The sequence below is a fragment of the Pseudorasbora parva genome, chromosome 6 (genome assembly GCF_024679245.1).
Source record: "Pseudorasbora parva isolate DD20220531a chromosome 6, ASM2467924v1, whole genome shotgun sequence".
NCBI lineage: Eukaryota > Metazoa > Chordata > Actinopteri > Cypriniformes > Gobionidae > Pseudorasbora > Pseudorasbora parva.
The window spans coordinates 39564621-39588269 of record NC_090177.1 but is presented as its reverse complement, the minus strand read 5'-3'; the positions used below and the strand labels follow the sequence as shown (position 1 = coordinate 39588269).

General features: G+C 37.8%; 1 protein-coding gene and 1 long non-coding RNA gene across 4 annotated transcripts in view; one reads left to right on the top strand and one right to left on the bottom strand.

Annotated features, from left to right (window-relative positions):
• The window catches only part of syt2a (synaptotagmin IIa), a 133618-nt gene extending 117211 nt beyond the window's left edge, over positions 1-16407 (bottom strand). Inside the window, exon 1 of one of the 3 annotated variants that reach the window (XM_067446902.1) lies at positions 16250-16407. In XM_067446902.1, the coding sequence (XP_067303003.1) occupies positions 16250-16355 (106 nt within the window). In that variant the 5' untranslated portion in view covers positions 16356-16407. Of the gene's footprint in view, positions 1-9735; positions 9929-16249 lie in introns of those variants that run through there. The other 2 variants (XM_067446903.1, XM_067446905.1) reach the window with 2 other exon arrangements.
• A 4624-nt stretch (positions 16408-21031) lies between these two features.
• Positions 21032-23374, top strand: LOC137079003 (uncharacterized). Its single transcript, XR_010905388.1, has 5 exons — positions 21032-21172; positions 21447-21591; positions 21850-21902; positions 22016-22069; positions 22846-23374. It is a non-coding gene; the product is annotated as an uncharacterized lncRNA (long non-coding RNA).
• The last annotated feature ends 275 nt before the right edge of the window (positions 23375-23649 follow it).

The window sequence follows — 23649 nt, the reverse complement described above, 5'->3', positions numbered from 1 at the left end:
TACGAAACAAAAATATATTGCAGTATATTGGAAAATTTCATGCAATACATTAGGCAATATATTCACATATATGGGAATTAATATTTATATCTTTCAATATATTGCAATATATTGAAAGCGGCAATCATTTGTATATTTTGCAATATATTACATGAATATATAATATATTTTATAATACCATCAATATATTATTCCATATATTTACAATATATTAAAGTATATATTATAGTATATATTCAAGTAATATATTGGTAAATATATTTTCCTTTCGTAAGGGAGTGAAAGACAGAGAAGTTGTGTTGTATGGGGATGGGAGAAACCCACCCAAAATAGCGTCGGTTAAACAGTTTTTTTCCGTTTTTCAGTCGATTTTTTTTCCTGGTTCTTGACGGACAAACCAATTTGTCAGATGTCCTTATATACATATCTATGTCTTGCCACTATTGGGCAAACAGGTCTGATCCTTAATTACTACAATTAGCCTGAATAATTTGTAAGCTAGATTTATGCCTATTTTTTCACATCTTCGTTGCACACCACAATGATTTCCGTCATCTTATGTGTTAATATTTTTTTAGTGTAACAATTTATGATTTGCAAAAATAACTGTTACATCTGTGTAGATTACATGAGCAAAAGTGTATGCGCGTTGTGCACGCTGTACATTATGGTCAAGCATGTGCCCTTAAAATAGCATAATGAACAACGTGCAACACGCCGCTGACTTTAGACTAGGTTTTTTCTGGTCAGAGGCGCAATTGTTTAATGGAACAGCAAAATTGCACCAGGGATTGTTTGCGCCGGAACACGCCTCCTTTTTTGCGCTGAACCGCCCAGGGAGCGCAAGTTCATTCACTAGTTTAGCGACGTGCTTCTGTGGAGGGAAAAGCACGCTTTGCACGGGTGCAAAATAGGAATGACACATGCGTCAGTGTACAAAGTCAATTGCGCTGGGTGCAAGATAGGGCCCATAGTCTGAATATGCCTCAAGTGAACGTTATACAGTCGAGAAAGAAGAGCATATCCCTGCACTAGGTCTTAAAGGGGCAGTAGCCTTTACTGCAATGTTTAATGTCAAACAAAAGGACATCACTCACTGCTCTTGAATAGCTTTTGTAAGTTTAATAAGGATTAATCTTTCATTTAAACAGTTAAATATGCAGTTATTTTACATTTGATTACTTTATTTAATTTCTGTACCTTTCTGCAAGCCATTAGGCCTGTACATTAGCTATTATTAAATGTACACATGCGTGAGGTCAAGTTAAACATTTTAGTTTGAATTGTATTTTATACTGTGGATTGTTGCAATGTGCTAAATAAATATTTGCATAATTTGTAATTGATTAATATTTGAAACTTTAATATTAATTTATGCAATCGCAATGCCTTGATTTTTAGTAAAGTTACACCGTCATAGCATTAGCCATAAATGCAATGGTACTAATAGTTGCCATAATTTCTTTTGGTGTTTCGGTTTCGGCCAATAATTTTTATTTCTGTGCATCCCTACTGACAATGTTCTGCTCGGTGTGTCGTCAACACGCTTCAGAAGATGCCAAAACTAATAGTTTCATTGTTGGGACTAAAAACCTAAAACTGGAAGCCATAAAATATCACAAATCATCCAAATGCCACATCCAGGTAAAAAAAAAGCGCACAGAGCACAGAGCCCTACTCATTTAATGAAATGTATATCAGTTCATGGTTTGTGTGTGTATAAGAGAGAAAGAGAAAATGTCAGTATTTCATTGAGACTTGAGATTAAATAAACTGCTTAAGTATTGTAGAGCTTGTAGTATTAATTTTTCACATGCAGTTACACATTGTCGGTTAAAAACAAGAAAGTGGCTGGTAAAAACATGGAGTGGCTGGTAGATTTTGAAATTCACCAGCCACAGTGGCCGGTGGACAAAAAAGTTAATTTCCATCCCTGACACGGACGTTCAGATGATTGCGAGACGTGCAGAAACATGAGAGTGAGAAAATGCAGAATTTAAATTTGTGGATGAGCTAAACATTTACAGTTTGAGAGCGGTCATTTTGATACGCTTTCTTGTGTCAAACTGTGACGTATTGCTTTGATCATCTGAAGTACACGCGCTGATGGAATGGCACTCCTCAAAAGCGCAAACATTATTTAAAGCAGCGCTCCTCAAAGTCAAAGTGCAAACAGCATTTAAATCACTAGTTAACACTTAGTTTTAGGAGTATGATTGTTCAAAGCCTTTTAGATGGTTTATTCTAACATGTATAGTGGGAGATGTAGGAGCTATGAGCACCAGGAGAGATGCTGCCTGCATTGGAAGCATGAGTAATGTGTGAAGGAAAAAAATGAAAGTTTACGGAGTTCCAGTGACATTATTACATTAAACGACTATATACAATGTTGAATATAATGTATAATGATTCAATGGGGGAATATTTGTGGGTCCTAATAATAATAATACACAAATAATAATAATAATATTATTATTTTAATAATAAAAACAAAGAAACTCTTCTTTATGTTGGCTTAAAATATCGGGATACATATTGTATCGTAAGCTCAGTATCGTGATTATATATATATATATATATATATATATATATATATATATATATATATATATATATATATATATATATATATATATATATATATAGGGGCGTAACAGGATAAACAATTTCCTGACACGCAGGCTCTGCTTTCAACAGTTAAAAATTACAAATAAATGCATACTCCTTGAGCTCTCCACAAGACATGTTTGATTATTCCATCTGTGGTACCATCATGTGTGTGTGTTGCATGCATTGCAACACACACACATAGCCGATCGCATATCACGCGAAGATCGCGCACGCCTCATACAAAACCATTCAGTAGCGCAGAAATGTATTATCAACACTGTTCTGTGATTTATCAGTAAAATAGCTTAGAAACTGAAAAGTTCTAGCATATATTTCTGGATAACTAAAACTCACAGCTTCACTGTTAGTACAGTCAGGTAGAATGAATTCACACGCAATCACTAACTAACGCATTCATATACATGTAATCTTTATTGTGCTACTTTATCTGTATCTTATTCAGAACGAGCAGAAATCTGTGAGAAATATAACGACCATAAGATAAAAGAACTGATACAGAAGCTGTTTGTAGGACCAATAACCTTATGGGCAGTGCTGTGTCATATGCCATAGCTGTCCTGTGTTCGCGTCTCAGCTCGAGGTTCAGGCTTATTTGTTCTTTATTGACGTCATCAGCGACTAGTAGACGTCGACTCGACTTTCATCACATAAATGTCGACTTTAAAAAATCGGAAGTTGTTCAACCCCTAATATATATATCGAATCGAATTGTGACACGAGTGTATCATTACACCCCTAATTGCTAAGCATACAATGACTTGCTGCTTGCTATTGTTAGTCAGAATTACAGAATTATAAGGAGGGTTATTCTAATTTTTGCAAATAACAACTAAACGATAATTTGATAAATAATCCATCTATCCATCCATCATCTTCCACTTATCCGAGGCCGGGTCACAGGGGCAACAGTCTAAGCAGAGATGCCCAGACTTCCTTCTCACTAGCCACTTCCTCCAGCTCCTCCAGAAGAACCCAGAGGTGTTCCCAGGCCATCCGGGAGACATAATCCCTCCAGCGGGTCCTGGGTCTTCCCCGGGGCCTCCTTCTGGTGGGATCTGCCAGGAACACCTCCCTAGGAAGGCATCCAGGAGGCATCTGAAATAGATGCCCGAGCCACCTCAGCTTGCTCCTCTCGATGTGGAGGAGTAACGGCTCTACTTTGAGCTCCTCCTGAGTGACCGAGCTTCTCACCCTATCTCTAAGGGAGCGCCCAGCCACCCTGCGGAGAAAGCTCATTTCAGCTGCCTATATCTTGTATCTGGTATCTTGTCCTTTCGGTCATGACCCACAGCTTATGACCATAGGTGAGAGTAGGAACGTAGGTTGACTGGTAAATCAAGAGCTTCGCCCTCTGGCTCAGCTCCTTCTGCACCACGACAGATCGGTACATCGCCCCCATTACTGCAGATGCTGCACCGATCCATCTGTCAATCTCCCGTTCCATCCTTCCCTTACTCGTGAACAAGACCCCAATATACTTAAACTCCTACACTTGAGGCAAGAACTCTCCACCAACCTGAAGTGAGCAAGCCACCCTTTTCCGACTAAAAACCATGGCCTTCTCATCCCAGCCACTTCACACTCGGCTGCAAACCGTCCCAGTGCATGCTGAAGGTCCTGGTCTGAGGTTGCCAACACAGCAACACCAACGTGTACCGGGAACAAATTTGACTTACTGCCGGCAATGCGGACCAAGCTCCTGCTCTGGTCGTAAAGGGACCGAACAGCCCTAAGCAGGGGGCACAGCTCTGAGCGGCCGTGTCGACAATGGAGGTGGAGAACATGGTCCATTCGGACTCAATATCTCCAGACTCCCTCGGGATCCGGTCGAAGCTCTGCCGGAGGTGGGAGTTGAAGATCTCTCTGACAGGGGTTTCAGCCAAACGTTCCCAACAGACCCTCACAGTACATTTGGGTCTGCCGAGTCTGTCCAGCTTCCTCCCCCGCTATCGGACCCAAAATACAACCAGGTAGTGATCGGTTGACAGCTCCACCCCTCTCTTCACCCGAATGTCCAAGACATACGGCCGGAGGTCAGATGAGACAACCACAAAGTCGATCATCGATCTTCGGCCTAGGGGGTTCCTGGTGCCATGTGCACCGATGGACACCCTTATGCTTGAACATGGTGTTCGTTATGGACAAGCTATAGTTAGAACAGAAGTCCAATAACAGAACACCGCTCGGGTTCAGATCAGGGGGGCGTTCCTCCCAATCACGCCCCTCCAGGTGTCCCTGTAGGCACATATGACAGTGAGTGACCTATCTCCGACTGGAAGCGACCCTCTTGTTCACCGGGGTGAACTCCAACAAATGGCGGCTGAACTGGGGGGCTATAAGCAAACCTACTCCAGTTTGCTGCCTCTCACCATGGGCAACTCCAGAGTGGTAGAGAGTGTGGTTCCAGAGCCCAAACTGTGCGTGGAGGCGAGCCCGACTATTTCTAGTCGGTATCTCTCAACCTCCCGCACAAGCTCAGGCTCCTTCCCCGCCGATAAACAATACATTGTAAACTATATACAATAGCATATAGACAACCAAAGGCTTTAGAAAAAAAAGTGCCTGATGCGGAATTTCTCCAAAATGATATTACGTTAACACTTTCAGAGTGAAATGTCCAGTGAGTGACATTGAAAGGGCATTCAGGTTTATACGAAACAGATAAATTTGAATCTGGAAACAATGTATGTATGTTGGTTATTGTATGTATCGCAGCAGTTCGGTAATTTGCGCTAAAAGGTTATAGGGTTAGTTCAACCAAAAATGAAAATTTGTCCGAACAGCTGAATCGATATACTGATTTATTAAAGTAAGATTGTGGCCAAAACTGGTACTGCAGTCACTTTTAAATGACTGTAGAGCGGTGTATCCCTCTCCCCCTCCCCCTGACTCGAGGTTGCCAGATTGGATGCAGGATCAGCAGGAACGTTTGTAGCTGCAGCTATGGTAACTAGAGCATTACTGACTTCGTGATTGGTCGATGGTGTAGGGCGGAGCTTCAGGCCAAAACACAACATGAGATAATCAACATCAGTTGAGCTGCAACAACGACTTTTAAATGACAATATCCTGGCTGGACTACTGTTGTCAGTGATATAAGTATTTGAAATTAACATGATTTCTTAAAGGGTTACTTCAGCGATTAGCATATGGCTTTGTATCAGTAGAAACCCTGGAGAATATTCAAATTATTGTGCTTTCCCCCCTCATATCTCCCTGAGACGAGAGATTTATGCATTTTATTTCTGGAAAAATTCCTCCTATGATGCAAAATGACGATTTTTGCATCATAGGAGGAATGTTTGCCCAAAGGCTAAAGACTACAGCCAGCAGAGGGAGCCATTTCCGCATGTTTTGAATCCGGCATTGGGGGATGGGAGATTACACTCAGCTTGCAGGGAGAGCTCAGCTTGCAGACAGGATCATTTAAACGGAGCTGTGGTGAGCAATGTAAGTCTTTTAACTTCTCAAATTCATTTCTATGAAAGTTAAGCTTGCAAAGGCATGAACTGAAACGCGCCAGATTGAACTCGAGTTGTGAATGTATGCCGCGAGTGTAGTCGCAGCTACACAGGGCAGCGAAGCATTCTGGGAATTGTAGTCTTTCATCCCCATGGGACAAAAATACATTTTCTGTCTTTTCTCAGTCTAGAAGACACCAAATTCAAAAATAATTTCACATTTCTACTGCATTGATGACCCAGTTTAAATACAGATTCATATTCCCAGCGCTGAAGTATCCCTTTAATGTCTAGTGACATATCAGGGCTATTTTAGGATTCATTGAAATACATTTCTTACATACAGTTAATTTAAGCTCCAAGGCTGCAGAAAGCTGTGTTTTTAAATCGGCCTATCACTATAAGTCGTTATTTAGTAGTAGTTTTTTTTTTGCACACAAAAACTATTCTCGTGGCTTCATAAAATGATTGTAGAGCCACTGTAGTGAGATGGGCTTTGTAATGATGTCTTTAGAAATCTAGACGCACCCTAGCGGCAGCAAATTTTATCTGCCCGCAAGTGTCGTCTAGCAACTCTCAATACCCTTCTGAGCTGTATTCCTCTCACTCTGGACGGGCCAATCACATCGTGTATAGAGTCGGCGGGCGGGGCCATAATGATGACGGCCGAGTTGCGTTTGCGTGCTTCTAGTAAACACAGAAACTGGCGAACGGCGGCGGTCTTTCCAAGCACAATGCAGCTTTGACTGCGATTCTGGAAGACTTGGAGTTAAGCTTTTCTCTGAGAAAAGAACAAAGAACGACACTGAAGTCATTCTTAAAAAGGGAAGATGTGTTCGGAGTTTAGCCGACCGGATACGGTGAATGTTTAATCTGTCAACAAGCTCTGTTTCACCTTCGTTGCTCTGGTTGGTTGTAGCGCTATCCTATCGCGTGCAGAGGGAGTTTGAAAGACAACCGTTTATCCGCCCCTCGGATTGAGCTGTCAATGGTGAGTTTCCAGACCAAACATCTTGATGTGGCTCTGGCTTGTCAGGCTAGTCTTTAGTGCCTTTATGGGTCTTGAGAAAGGAAATGACATTGGTGTCAATAAAGGCCTTTCTGAGTCATCGGATTTCAACAAAAATATCTTCATCTGTGTCTGAAGATGAACGGAGGTTTTACGGGTGTTGAACGACATGAGGGTAAGTAATTAATGACAGAATTTTCATTTTTGGGTGAACTAACCCTTTAAGAAAAAAAGTAGCCTATTGAAATGTACTCTAAACCTCACCGATAGTGTTAACAGGAAATGTGAAATGAAAATACATTTTCTAAAGCAACTATGCCATTTTCATCGTGACTCATGTCTTATAGTCCACATTGCAATGTCAAAGCTGTATCAGGTGAGCTACTGAGCAAGTTTACTACATCAGAAAAGCCAAACATATATGGAGCTGATGCTGATCATGTGATGCAAACATCAAAATGCATTAATGTACAAATCAAAGGTAAAAATGCTTTGATATCATAGAGTATTGTGCAAGGAACCACACACAAATAAATATTTATTAATCAATAATCTGCTCCTCTAATCATAATTGTCTAATAGGAATAAAGGTGTTGGTATTTTACTGCTTTTAGTATTTACTTGAATTGTATGTATAGATACATTTGGGAGGTTTACAAAAATGTAAGTAGAGTCACATTTTTCTAATGAGACTAGAGCTTTGTTTACATCTGGTATTAAGATGCGTTTTGGTCGATCAGATCACACAAGTAGACAAGGGAGACACATTCCCGTTTACACCTGGTGTTTTAATCTGCCTCTTTTGTCCAATTTCAACCACTTCTGTCCTGATTTCTTCGAGGGGAGGGTCTATGGGCGGGTAAATGTAAGGGCTTTTCAGATCTTTCCATCTAATGGATAAAATAAACTCATGCAATTTACATATGAACATGACCGGATATGACTGAAAAACATACGGAAAGCAGAAGCTCTGACAGCCACAAGATAACGTCCGTAAGCTGTGAGTGTGTGTTAGAAATCAGGAATGGTGAGAGAACATTGTGCTTGCTTGGTATGTTTTTCTTCTGCAAACCAAACTTGGGTCTTTTAATCCCGCCTGTCTAGTGCGCTTCTCATAATGTTTGCCCATTAGGTCAGCAGCAGAGAGTACACAGTCTTTTGTGGCTGTTTGAATGTGTTTTCGACTACCTCTGGAAGTGGTCAAAAGTGGATAAGCATTTTAGATCCCACTGACACCTGTATTAAGTGTCGTCAATCTTGTGATCAGATCGTCCAAAAACGCATATTAATATCAGGCTTAAACAGGGCATAGGTTGCATATAGATTACCTTGAAGCTAACAGGCTACACATAAAATAAAAGTAACACAAATTGATTTCACGGGCTATATAAGAGCTAGACTAAAAAGTCAGACTAAAAGTTCAGTTTCAGAGTTTGTATGTAAAAACAAAACACAAAAAACACACAAAAAATACACAAATACACAAATGCTGGTACTTTAGTTTAGTTTTCATTTATTTATTATAGCACAAGTTGAACTCATTTCCTGGAGGGCCACTGTCTTGCAAAGTTTAGCCCCAACCAGCCTCCAAACCCCTGCCTGGTATAGTAATCCTGAAGACCTTGATTAGCTTAATTCGGGTTAAATCAGTTTAATTCAGCTTGGAGCAGAATACTGCAGGACAGTGGTCCTCCAGGAACTGAGTTCAACACCCCAGATTTATAGCAAGACATGACACCCTCTACTGGCTGGAAAAATATAAGCTGGTAAAAAGGCATTCTTAAAAACAAAAACAAAAAAACATACTGTATCATTTTGATAAAAACAAACACTTTATAGTAGCTGTTTTTAACTACTATATATATATATATATATATATAAACAAGTTTAATTTTCTTAGTGTTGTATTGCAAAACACTTGTGCTATTGAGGTGGGATACGGTTAAGGTTGGGGACAAGTTAGGTGGTATGGGTAGGTGTTAACAGTCTAAATACAGATGCAGTTACTGAAATTAATTATGGATGCAATTAGATTCAGGTAATTATAATAAGATAAGTAAAAACATGTAAGTGCATTGTGTCAAATTATTAATTTGATAAAGACACCTAATATAAAGCGGGACCAATGAAACTAATATTTGCTAACTTTTGCTGTTGATGTGTTAATAGGGATATCTTCTAATGGATGTTACTAACACTCTTTATTACTTTTTATTTCTCATTGTTTCAATAATGAAGGCTATGCATCTTGTCATTGATTATATCGGTACAAAGAATAATGATTCTCCCTCCACCCTAAAATATATCACCTATCGTTTAAACACTACTGCCAGTAATACAGTCAAGACTAAGCATTCAGAGAGTTGTAGCACCTGGCAGTTATCCATTAAATTCATCACATAAACCTTTGTTTGCCTTTAGTAATATATAGTAATATAGCTATTACTGTATGTTCTAAGGTTGGATTTTGGGGTCCAAACTGCACTTTCCAAGTAACGAATCATCCATGCAGATTTGGTCACATGCCTTAAAATTAAATGTTTTCTGATTTTTGTAAAATGGCAAACATTGATATACTGTCAAGGAAATAACTGTATTTCTATGTAGACATCATATTTTAAAATGGCTACTTACCATACGGGCTGGGTGTCCCAAAGAGAAACTTAATGGGATGTCAAGCCAAAAACCTCAGAAAATCTTGTCTAAAAATCTCCTCTCTTACGGTGTCTTTAAGGAATACACAGACGTCCAGCGTTATTCACACTAAACTGATTTAGAGATCAGCTGATGCAGAAGCAGAGAACATACATGCAGGATCTTTCCTCTGCTCACTTAACCCTTCAAAATTTGACTGCTGTACTCCAGCAGTGTCTCCTGATTGGCTGAGCTGCTGCACAGTAATGTATGCTCTCGCCTTTAATTGGATGGAGACAATTTATGAGGCTCGTCCAGCAATATTCATGTTCACGCTCTCTCTCTCTCTCTCTCTCTCTCTCTCTCTCTCTCTCTCTCTCTCTCTCTCTCTCTCTCTCTCTCTCTCTCTCTCTCTCTCTCTCTCTCTCTCTCTCTCTCTCACTCACACACACACGAACAGAGAGGGTAGCTGAGCTCTGCAATATCATTTGAAGCACAGGAGATGAATGAAAAGTTGAATATTTGAAAAGGTAGATGAAGGCGGAAGAGAGAACAAACAGTTTAACATAGATACTTTCATCGAGAGCAACATACAAATGGGGATAAACACAAGCAATTATGCAGGAACTAATAGTATTAGCAGTTCCACAATAATATATTTTGAGAATAAGCAGAGTAGCACAAAAACTGTTAGTGTGTGTGTGTGTGTGTGTGTGTGTGTGTGTGTGTGTGTGTGTGTGTGTGATTCCAAGTGCTGTTTTTACTCGCATAATATTATTACAGCTATACATGTAAAGCATTAAGCATATGGGAACAATATTCATTGGAGTGGTTAAAAAAACAAGAGCATTGTTTTGGGTGTCCTTCGGCTCTGTGTGACTGAGCGGATGAATATGGTTATCATTAAACATTCACTACCTGAGTTGCCAAGTGTGCTTATAATAGGAGACATTGCTTATTTTTAAAAATATGGTTGCTTGTTAGGAAAACGTTGTTTCTTTACATTTATGGACACTGTTTTCTCCAATGCATTGATTGACACTGCAGACATGTATAAAGGCTAATAGCCAATCAGTGCCATAATATAAGTGCTGTATACAGCTCTTATACATATATCTTATAATCTTATAAATTACTCTATAGAGCAATTCAGCCTCAAACATCCCGCAACCTCATTCCCCTTCTCCCCCTCATTGGAGAAAAAAAAATCACGTTATAGAAAAATAGACATTATGTACATTTCCACAAACAATGCCACCAACAAATTTGTCAAAGTATGGCAAAAAAAAAAAAAAAAAAAGAAGTTCAATAAAGACTGGGAAAAGGATACACAACTTAAAGACTGTATAGGCCAAGTGGTCTTTGATTAAAGTACAGCGATGTGCAGGTACTGTAAAACAGAGATTTGTGCACACATGGAGACCTCTTAGAACATGCAAGCACAGGCAAAATACAAGACGAATGCCAAGCCATTTTCCTCAACACATCTAACAGACATCGGCTTTACTGTGTCAAAACCATCTGTGATAAATCAAAAGGCTGAGCTCAGCTAGCAAGCTATATTGCTTTCCACACAGTAGTTAGGTCAAGTGATGATTTGGGTGAATTGGTAAATTTAGCATTTCGATAGGACTTAAGCGTCCATCATACAAAACTTAGGCTACAGCACTTATCAGCAATGCCATAACCTGTTGCATGTTCAGATACTTGCTAAAAGATATCGGAGAGAGACAGGTAATCGACGAGACTACAGATAAAAGTAAACTAAAGTAAAGCAGCGGTGTGTGGTGGTGCGTTACTTCAGTGTCTCATAGAACAATTTTTTTCTACATTTTCTATTCTACACTTAGTTGATATGCAGGGAGAGATGGCAGAAACATCCACAACAACACTAACTTGACATTTCTTGGCATTATCAGCCTTCATTTCAAGAAGTGCGTAGGCATCAGAACGGATGGCATAATGTCATGGTTGGAGGTAAAAACCACGACACTACAGTTACATTTCTGAATGTAATGTAATGTAATGTATTTGTCATGCGAAGCTATACTATGCGCTACCAGGGCCGTACCCACCATTGAGGTCCCCAAGGTCCGGACCTCGGTAATTCTCCGAGGTGTACATAATAGAAGTTGCAAAATAATAGCTTATTAAGGTGGCGTGTACAAACGAGACTCCCCTCGCTGCAGCCTGTAGCACGATGACGTTGCTGGATCAGATCCAATACGTACTGGATGGTGGATCGTTATGGCAATGTCATTCATACAGATCTCTGAGTTAATTTATAATGCGTATGCGCTAGTCATAATGTATGATCATTATTGTATATAGATGATGTTCTAAACTGTGTAGTTGTAGTAGCCTACTGATAAATAATATTAAGTAATTATTGATTAATAAATCATCTTTTCATAAATGTGATGCTTAAATTATCCTAGTTTCGCTGTACATGCATGCAAAACAGTTAATTTTTATATATTCTGATCGTTTTTGCTGTTGAGTGGAAGGAAAAATGAGTCAAGTAATTGTCTCTGTTATTTTAATCCTCAATGCAACACGATCTGTAAAGAACTTTAAAATACCAGCCTACACATTCAAGGAAAAATGCTAAACGTGTGTCCTGATGACGTGTGCATGTTATTAATCGTTATTTTTGCGCGAGCGGTTTGAGTATTTATCTATCCAGCAAACTCTCCTGTGCATTCAATGTCCCCAAAACTCTTCTGCGCATGCGTATAGGACGTCATCGAATTGTGAATGAAACCACCGCGCATGCGCGTCCAGTACACGTTGGATCTGATCCAGTACGTCATCGTGCTACAGGCTGCAGCGAGGACGTACAAACAGGTGTTCTCGCCTCGCCCGGCGTATGTTTTCAATTGTTTCCAATGGATGCGCCGCACTTTTCAATAGCGCCAACAGCTGGCAGGTTTTGTCCATTTTTACACGTTGAGCATCCACAGTTCAACTTTGGGTGAACATCAATGTCCAATCAGAAGAGAGGAGAGGCGGGACAAATGCCACAACTACCAATCGGCGCTTCGAACAATGACTGATGTTTGACATCACAACACCGCAAGAACGCTTAATAATCAGGGATGCAAACTAATAACGTTTTCTTTACCTGGTTTTCTTGGAAGCCTTCAGTAAATTTACATTTACAACTTTGTTTTTACCGATACAGACGAAAATGAAAAGACTGCTTCAAACAAAGCTTAGCTTTGAAAAGAGAATACAGGGCAAGAGAAGGAGAAAGAAAGAGAGAAGATGATGGCGATGAGACAGAAAGAGCAGGTAGCCCACTGTGCTCAGAATAGAAAAAGCATTAGCCTACACCCAGCAAACACGTTTACGTTGTGGCAACGTCTGTGGCACGTTGCATTTCTACTATGGCAACGTCGCATGTCGACGTGCTCGCAACATTGTAACAACGTAGAATTGTAAGACGCGACGGGGCTGTAGCAACGTTGTTGCGCTACATTCAGCAACTTCAAGACGACATTCTGACAACTTATTTTTTAAGTGCTATATTTCCCATTCCCCATAGTGGTTCATTTTTAATTTCAGACATTATACTTTTTATATGCCTATTGTTTATCCTGTTATTTATGGGCTTAACAGTAAATTAATTATAATCAACACCTGCAACACACTTTTGAAGAGTAAAAATGACATACAAGTTTATTCAACTAATTCAACTTTATTATAACAGCATGTGGTAAGCGACCATACATACAGATACATTTTGTAAAAATAAATAAAATAGAATAAACAAATATTTAGTTTAAGTATAATACATCAAACACACAGAAAAAAAGCAAAGATAGGCCTATGTCAAGAAATGCAAGTCCAGAAACCAGCAGGTATGAGATGTTGAACACTTTCTTAACGGTAAGGATCTGAGTAAATCTGGTAACGTTAAAGGGATCCCCTGGTGTTGAGACTTGTATGGCTTAATATAACATAAATGATGTCTCTTACTGAATTATGTAGTAGAAAACCCATGAAAGATCTACGTTATTTTAAAAAATCGATTTTATATTTGGACCATGGGCGGCGCCATTTTGTTTGCGTTCTAGGTTGATGACGTAGAGTGGTTGCACTCCTCAATCAGCTGGCGTTACCCGTAGCTATTTTTACCACAACGCAACTCGAAAATTGTTTCAGAGTTAAACAAAACCAATGAATTGCTTTGTAATTGTACTTAAAACACACTCAAACATACATGTGCACACAAACTCACCTACACAAGTCACAAACAGATCGGCGGGCGCGCACACACACCTGACAGACTGCGCTGTCTCAATCGAGATGTTGGGCTGCTCAGTCTCCACGACAGGGGCTGAATCCGAAATCGACCCCCTATACCCTGAAAAGGGCATTATTTGAAGGGACGGCCATTTGTAGTGTTGTCCGACACCATAGGGACATGTTCGAGTGCAGTCATTCAGTCTCACGTTCACCGCAATAACGAGTGTACAGCCGATTTACAAACAGCTCTCCGACTTCACGCACTCGATCGTCTTCATTAACTCCTTCAAGTTGTATTAGTAAACAAAAGTAGCGAAAGTAATTTGTGTCTTAAAAGTGAAAGTTTAAAGATTGAGGTTAATTCACTGAGCTTGTGCTCAAACTTTAATGCACAAACCAATCCCATGCATCATCACCAAAACATCCTGCCTCTCTTCCTCACGTTAACTTATCCCATCATCCTACCTAGATATTGTTCGCGCCGATCTGTTGGGGTGTGTGTGAGTCTGTGTGAGCGAGAGAGTTTGTGTCCACATGTATGTTTGGGTGCGTGAAGTCGGAGAGCTGTTTGTAAATCGGCTGTACACTCGTTATTGCGGTGAACGTGAGACTGAATGACTGCACTCGAACATGTCCACTATGGTGTCGGACAACACTACAAATGTCCGTCCCTTCAAATAATGCCCTATTTCAGGGTATAGGGGGTCGATTTCGGATTCAGCCCCTGTCGTGGAGACTGAGCAGCCCAACATCTCGATTGAGACAACGCAGTCTGTCAGCTGTGTGTGCCCGGCCGCCGATCTGTTTGTGTAGGTGAGTTTGTGTGCACATGTATGTTTGAGTGTGTTTTAAGTATAATTACAAAGCAATTCATTGGTTTTTGTTTAACTTTGAAACAATTTTCGAGTTGCGTTGTGGTAAAAATAGCTACGGGTAGCACCAGCTGATTGAGGAGTGCCACCATTCTACGTCATCAACCTAGAACGCAAACAAAATGGCGCTGCCCATGGTCCAAATATAAAATCAATTTTTTAAAATAACGTAGATCTTTCATGGGTTTTCTACTACATAATTCAGTAAGAGGCATCATTTATGTTATATTAAGCCATACAAGTCTCAACACCAGGGGATCCCTTTAAAAGAAATAGCGTTATGATGGTAATACACAAAATCCCAACTCCATGAATAATAACATGATTTGTCCGTTTATTTTATTTTAAAAATATATTATTTAAAAAAAAAATGTAGTTTGTAAAATAAAGAACGAACGATTGTCACATAGACACGGAAATTGTAGCTTGTTTGAATATTTACGTATCAGCTAATGTAAATTGAAAGCAATACTCACGTATACGCGTATCAAGTTATTAGCCTACTCGTTGAAGAATGAGACGGTTCAACTGTCAGTTGAAATTTAAAAAGCTGATATTCACGCTTCAGGACAGTGATGACGAGTGCAGGTCGCCCAGTGGTTGTCCAGATACCTTGGCACAACTTTAAGCAGTAGTCCGGGCGGTGGTTCAATGTCAACGTTGTGACAACACTGTAACAACCTTCACCACACAACGTATTATAGCAACCTTTTGGCCATGTTGTGTCAACGTTGTTAGAAGGTTGAGTACGTTGTGCCAACGTTGTGTGTTTGCTGGGCAATATATTCCTAATTGCTGCACATAATGTGATTCTTGTCTGTGAAATCCAGGCGAAAGTCTCATAATCTAATATTGAGATTAGGAACATCAAATTTAGATTTTTCTATCTTTGACATGATTTTTCATTTGACATTACATATATCAAGGTTATATGTTCAAATAATGTTCTTTACATAATGTAAATCTCAAAAATTAACTTTAGCTAGGTTTTCAAAGACGGAGTCACCCATATGTCGTCTTTGGCTCAATTTAACAACAAAACTGATTTTCTAATTTTCTAATATGGAGTCAAATTTTTTTTTTGCAACATTCAACCAGATTCTCGTTTATAAAAATCTGTTGTCTTCTTAAAATAATTTATACTGCACACTGACATGGTTTTAAAGCTACAGTTTGCTGATTCTTTGATTTTCTTATGTCTTAAAATGCATATGTAAAGGAGGGAAATGTTTTTTTATTTTTTTTTCAAACCCTCCAAAATTCATATTTGGACCTCGGTATTTAGAAAATCCTGGGTACAGCCCTGTGCACTACGGTAGTTGCCCCATGTGTAGAACGCTGGTTGGAGCAGGAGGCAGTGTAACTGAGAGAGCGAAATCTGAAGCACTCACCAGTAATGACTCTAGGGAAATGGCTGTCCGTGTCGTTCCTCTGTACAGTAAAACATAACAGTGGCAACGAGGTAGTTTCGGAAGCCTTAGTGCATGGAATGAGCATGGAAGATCCGAGAAAAAAAGCGGCATGGAAGAGCAACAGAGAACTGTTTGCAAGCCAAAGTGCAAGGCCATGGAGGCAGTGACAGACAGTCACATGCTGAGCTTGTGGGAGTAAGGCGACATCTAGAGGACGAAATGATAGCAACAGCACAAAGGTAACGGTTGGTCTGTTGACATTCACTGCACACAATTGACGTATTGAAAAATAAAGGGAAGACGAGAAAGACTAAATAATTTACAAAGAAAAGGAATATTATACTAAAACAGAGGAGTTTGACAGTGCCAAAGATGATTGTGATACCTATTTTGGAGAGACTTGAGCAATGGATTGCGGCAAATTAGATTGACAGTGGAAAAAAGCTAATGTTTTCCTGAGTGTTTTGGGAACAGTGGAATATTGCCTTTTGAAATGTCAAGGTAAACTTTTTAAAGTGATTGATTTATCATACCAGGAAATTACTCTGAAGCTTTCTGAGAATTTTAAGCCCAAGCCGATGCTGATTGCAGAATGCTTGAGATTTTACCAACACAACCAAATTCCTGGGGAAACAATATCTGATTACAATCTGGCATTAATTCTGGAGTTCATGTGAGCTTGAATATTTCTGAGTAATGCTCTCAGTTGTCTGTGGACTTGCAGGAGAGGTTTATCACACAAGGTTACTGTCAGAGAAGGACCCGAATTTCAAGAAAGCCTGCGATGTTGCTCTTGTATTAGAATTAGCACAAAAGGAGGTAGGCCTACCAAGTAGGGCTGTCAAAATTGCTCAGAAATAAATCTGGTTGCGCATATTCCCAATGATGCGCATTATAATAAATATAATAATATAAAGATAAATCCGAGCGAGCTGTGCAGTGGTAAACATGGAATTTTTTCTTGACATGAAACAGTAAATAATCAAACCAGTGGAAGCAGTGCATTTATGCAATATCTATTCAGTCAGTACAATAGCCTACACGTTAAATAAAATGAGGCACACAATTCTAAGAAATGTGACAACAAATAGCTTTTACCCTGAGGTTCATAAGAAATAAAGTAAAATAAAATATTAAACACGAAAAAAAAGTTACTTACATTCTTGGAGCTTGTATAAAAAAGGGGGAAAAAAACACTGACTGGAATTTATTCCATTGTATTGTTTGTGCACTGTCACCGTCGGGTCTTATGCCTGAAGGCCTACAGTTTATTTGCCAAAAACACAAGATAGATCACATTTGAAGGGGAAAGTGCTGGTCTCTTTTTATTTGCTATATTCCCAGCGGAGGAAAAGACTCATTCAGAGCACACTGAGGATCCGGCATTGAAAGATATTTTCTATCGACGTGAGGGTATCTCCCAGAGCCCAAATTTTTCCACCACATGAGAGGATTTTGTTGAGCAGGTATTGGAGACTCTTGTTCATACATCATCATCATCATCATCATCTCTTTTTGAAGCAGCAGACTGATGTCCTGGTCTGGGCTGTCCGTGTCATACGTGTCTCAGAAGAGACAGCCCATAGCAGATAATGCAGTTTTCTCAGCAGGTTGCTGATCACGGGGTTTGTCCGGCAGCGGCCTCGCTGCCTGTTCCTCCTGCCACATTCACTTGTTTCATCTTCTCCAGTATAGCCAACTGCACCTGCCCTCTCTGCTCTTTCAAATGAATGAGGCGATGAAAGCATGGATCCAGGTGACTCGCGTTGTTAAGCAGCATAAATGTGCCCTTTTCCTCACTATAACACTTCTCAAGATCTGTGACAATCTTTGTTTTCATCTCTGACAATGCAGGTGTTCTGGTTCGTCTGGCGTTCGTTTGTTTAGTCGAGTGAGCAGAACATATATTAAAGGCAGTACAGCCGACGCTGTTGGATATTTGTCAGTTGAAAGTGATTCTGTTGCCACTTTAAAGGGTTTAAGGACCTTTTGCACCTGCAATAAATAAGTAAATATAATGCATTGATACTAGGGCAGGTTTGCATTTGTCCAGCTTATCAAAATTCACACAAATCGAATTAGGGCCATTCTACCTATTTAAAAAATATATTACACTGTAAAAAAAAATCCTAAAATTACAGAAAATAACTCTAAATTTTTTACAGTATTTTTTTGTAATTTTTAATTATGTTTAAAACTATGTAAAATTACAAACAATATCTGTAAATTAACAACTTGACCATTATTTTAAGGATTATATCATTAATGACAAATTACAGTAATTCTTATTTTTTATACAAGAAAATTACTGTATTTTTTAAATAATATTTTTCTGTTTTCATAAATTACGTACAAATGCATGTAAAATTATAAATAATATTTGTAAATTAACAACTTGACCATTATTTTAATGAATATATCATTCATTACAAATTACAGTGATTCTCAGTTTTTTTATACAGGAAATTACCTTATTTTTACAGTATTTGTTTCTATTTTCATAAATTACATAAAAATTCATGCAAAATTACAAACAATATCTGTAAATTAACAACTTGACTATTATTTTAAGGACTATATCATTAATGTCAAATTACAGTAATTCTTATTTTTCTATACAGAAAAAATACTGTATTTTTTATATAGTATTTTTCTGTTTTCATAAATTACATACAAATGCATGTAAAATTACAATTAATATCTGTAAATTAACAACTCAACCATTATTTTAAGGATCATATCCTTCATGACAAATTACAGTAATTCTCAGTTTTTAATACAGGAAATTACCTTATTATTTATACAGTATTTTTTCTATTTTCATAAATTACATAAAATTCATGTAAAATTACAAACAATATCTGTAAATTAACAACTTGACTATTATTTTAAGGACTATATCATTAATGACAAATAACAGTAATTCTTATTTTTTATACAGGAAAATGACTATTATTTATAGAGTAGATCTCTGTTTTCATAAATTTGATAAACATTAATGTAAAATTACAAACAATATCTGTAAATTAATATTTTGACTGCAAGTTTTAGTATTAAATCATTAATGACAAATAACAGTAAATCAAATATTTATGAGAAAATCACTATATTATGGTATTTTTTCTGTTTTCTTAAATTATATACAAATTCAACTCTGGCCTAGATGAAGAAAGCCAAGAATTCTGACAAAAGTAAAATAAGTATCAGGAAAAAACAAATGATAGTTAAACACGTTTATTTTTGTCAAAACCTTGGAAAAAAACACATTTGAAAATAAAGCATTCTTCTATTAAATTCGGGAGTTAAAAGGGATGGTTCACCAAAAAAAATAAAAATAATTGTCATTATTTACCCATCAAACCTGTACAAGTTTCTTTTTCTGTTTGAACACAGAAGCTGTTATGAAGAATGTTGGTAACCAGACAGCTAACTGACTTCAAACTGACCTCCATAACAGTAGTCGATGACAGTCAGCTGTCTGGTTACCAACATTCTTCATAACAAACAGAAAAAGAAACTTGTACAGGTTTGGTGGGTAAATGATGGCCTTTTTTCGCCATGATTTGCACATGAGCATCAGAATTGGACCACAAAGCACGAATCCTGATGAATCATGTGTGCTTTTACATCACGTGGATGGCCGGGTGCGTGTGCGTGGCTTACCTGAGGAACACATGGCCCCAGGATGCACTATGGGAAGAAGGCGAGCCGGCGGAGGCAGTGTGATGCTTTAGGCAATGTTCTGCTGGGGAACCTTGGGTCCTGCCATCCATTTGGATGTTCCTTTAACACGTCCCTACCTAAGCATTGTTGTAGACCGTGTACACCCTTTGATGGAAAACGGTATTTCCTGGTGGCTGTGGCTCTTCCAGCAGATAATGCTCCTGACACAAAGCAGAGGTGTTGTCTTGGCCTCAAAATTCCCCAGATCTCAATCCAATCGAGCATCTGTGGGATGTGCTGAACAAACAAGTCTGATCCATGGTGGCCCTGCCTTGCAACTTACAGGACTTAAAGGATCTGCTGCTAACATCTTAGGGGTCAGGGCTGTTTTAGCAGCAAAAGGGGGACCAACACAATATTAGGAAGGTGGTCATAAAGCCTCATCTGTGTATGGTGTAACTTGTATGGAATTATGGCAATATTAGCAAACAAGTGTTGCTTTGGACAGAGCATCCACCCTAAATCAACAAGTTATGTTATAGTGCCACACAGTAAAAGGGAAAATGAAAGTTGACAATAGGCAAGATTATTTCTAAAGGAAAGGTCAGTAATTTGTACAAATGTAAAAGGGTCATTATAGGTCACATGAATGTAACTGTAATGCCACCAAGATGCAGAAATTGAAATTAATACATATGCAGTGTTTACGCTGTATGTGTTTAGCAGAGTAGGGGTTGGTATATATATATATATATATATATATATATATATATATATATATATATATATATATATGTATGTATGTATGTATGTATGTATGTATGTATGTATGTATGTATGTATGTATGTATATATATATATATATATATATATATATATATATATATATATATATATATATATATATATATATATATATATATATATACACACACACAATTTAAACAATTCATTAATTCATTGTCTCTCTGTATTGCTTTGAGCATGATTGGTTATTCTGACTGTCATCCGGTATACTGGCCAATGACAAATGCGCGCGCCTTTTACAGGTCAAATTTGAATTATACGTTTGTTGTAGAGTGAGTGTGTGCGCCAATAATAACCAACTGCAGAACCGCAGAACCCATATACGTCACTCACAACGCTCTGAGGACAACAGCGCCATGCCACAGTCTCATGCCGGAAGTGGGCGGAGTTCACGAAAACTAAACAATCGGCACGGCGGAAGAAGAGAACACGGTAAACAGCTGTTTTGTGTTTTGGTTTAATCTATCAAGTTTATTTGTGTTGTGTATTTGATCCATCGTTGTTGTATTAACACTTTATACAGAACGTGGCTCTATTTTTTTCTAATGTGCTCTGCTTTACGATGTCTATCGCGTCTGTTGATATGGTCTTGGTTTAAGTAACATAATTGTTTGTGATTTTATTTTGTTGTTGGCGCCGTATTTTTTATTTGCTTTTATCTGATACTCACCAGTGTTTTATGTGTTTTTCCCACTAATTTATTGAGGCATTACGATTTGGAGAGGATCAGCTTTACTTCATGTACATCAATGCAAGACATTCTGCAACAGTTTCTACTGCCCAGTGTTTTAAACTGACCAGATGGCACAGTACACCTTCAAATTCACTTCAAAAAGCAGCTGTCCATGGAGGTATGAAGGTTTTGAGTTATTTGTTTATACACAGTAGCAAGAAATAGTATTTATTTGTTGTCCCTTTTGAATTAGTTGGTTATAAAATTTCAAGTGTATATATATTTATATATATTTTTATCAAGTGTACTATATATATATATATAGTGCTTAAGCTAACAAAATGCAAACACTATTTCATGTGTTTGAATGTGTCCCATTAAAATTAAATTAAGTACACAACCAAGCATTATATATATCTGTTTGATTTTGTTGCAGTAAATTGACAATCAGAATGTCACCCAGGATAATGGAAGCTGATCAAAAACAAGGTTAGTTTTAAAAGGCTCTAATAAAGACATAAGCTACTTATACAGATAGTGTGTTGTTATATGTCACATTTTCCAGGAATGTTCTTCTATTCTATAATGTTCGATTGTTTTAGACTGTTCCACAACAGTTGGATGGCTCTATTGACAGTAGGATCGTCATGTTAATGGTAAGAAAAAGAAGGAAAAGGTAATTTTTTTTTAAAAATACAAGCTTCCCTTCATTAGGATAAAAAACATTAGGGTTTTTCACACTTGAAATAGTAAACTCCGGGTATACAGAATCTTGGGTTATCTTGCTTCATGTTTCACACTGATCATAATTTACCTGAGATGAACAATTAATCCTGGGTATTCATACACTGCCGTTCCACACTGTACTTTAATAAACCATGGGATAACATATGTGCAGTATCGGGTCACTGACAGACACTGCACTGCACACAATATGTTTTCATAAATGCTCAAGCTTTGCATGTCCTTGTATTACAAGTTTATCCTGAATGGACATTTCAGACTATACAATAATTTAAATGGTCTCTTCTTCGCTGCAATTGCGTTTTCTGTTTGCATTTGATGTTTTTCCTCTTCAATGCCGACTTTATTATTTATATTGAGTGCACAGTGTTTCAGTGACTGTCCAAAGCATGTAAATATAAAAGTGTGAAATGTTACTTTACCCGAGGTTAAAGGTGTGTTTAGAATGACGATAAGCTCAGTGTGAGAAGCCCTATGAAGTGCTTGCCTTTAATTTCTGTATACATTTTGAACTGAAAATGGTTAATTAATTTGATTGTGACAGGGTATCATTTATGTCAGAAATTTAGACATGAGAAATTGAATTTCACAACTTTTTTATACATGCTACATCCTGACTTCAACACACGATATTGTTAAAACACTTCCAACATTTCATCCTATTTTTTTGTACCCTTGTCTCATGAAGGAGCCACGGATCACAGAAGACCTCTGCACTGCAGTGTAAAGACTGTGGAACAACCAAAAGTTTTCAACAGTTTAGTGGAAGAGCCCTGATTTCTGAAATGTGAAAGTGGAAGACTAGGAAAAAGCCCTTCAACTTTCACAGGCTGAATGGTTGACCGACAGCTGGCCAAAGAGACAGTTGTCAATGTTTATAGAGGTTACATCTATTTTAAATTTAATTTGTCATGTACCTGCTGTGCAATTACTTTCAACTTAGCTCAATTTATTCCCCTTGGTCTGATTGTGTATTTTCTAAAGCAAACCCAAGCTAGTATATGATGCCTTTGCTACTTAAGGGGATTTTTAAGGAACATTTTATAAAATTAAACAATTTCTGTGTGTTTTGGGGTTTGTTTGATTAATCTGAATCATGCACAACAGTGTAGAATTGTGTAATATATATTATGTACTATGAAAAAAAGGTTTATTCTGAGATGCTTGAGTAAAAAACAAATATATTGTGTCATAAAAATAAATGTTCAAATGCTCAATCTTTGTTTTCATTTTTTGTGTGTTAAGATTTGTGTTCAGTTTATCTAATATAATATTTAAGACATAATATAAATAAATAAAAAATAATAGCAACTTTTTACTTTAAAAACGTTACAATATTTTTTTTATAAATACATTTTTAACGTAAATTATTTTATGTTGTATTAATATCCAGTATTGTTTATTTTAAAACATATTTATTTGATTTAACTATGAGTGAGTATATCTATCTAGCCTATCTATCATCTCTCTATCTATCTTCAATTAGAACTTA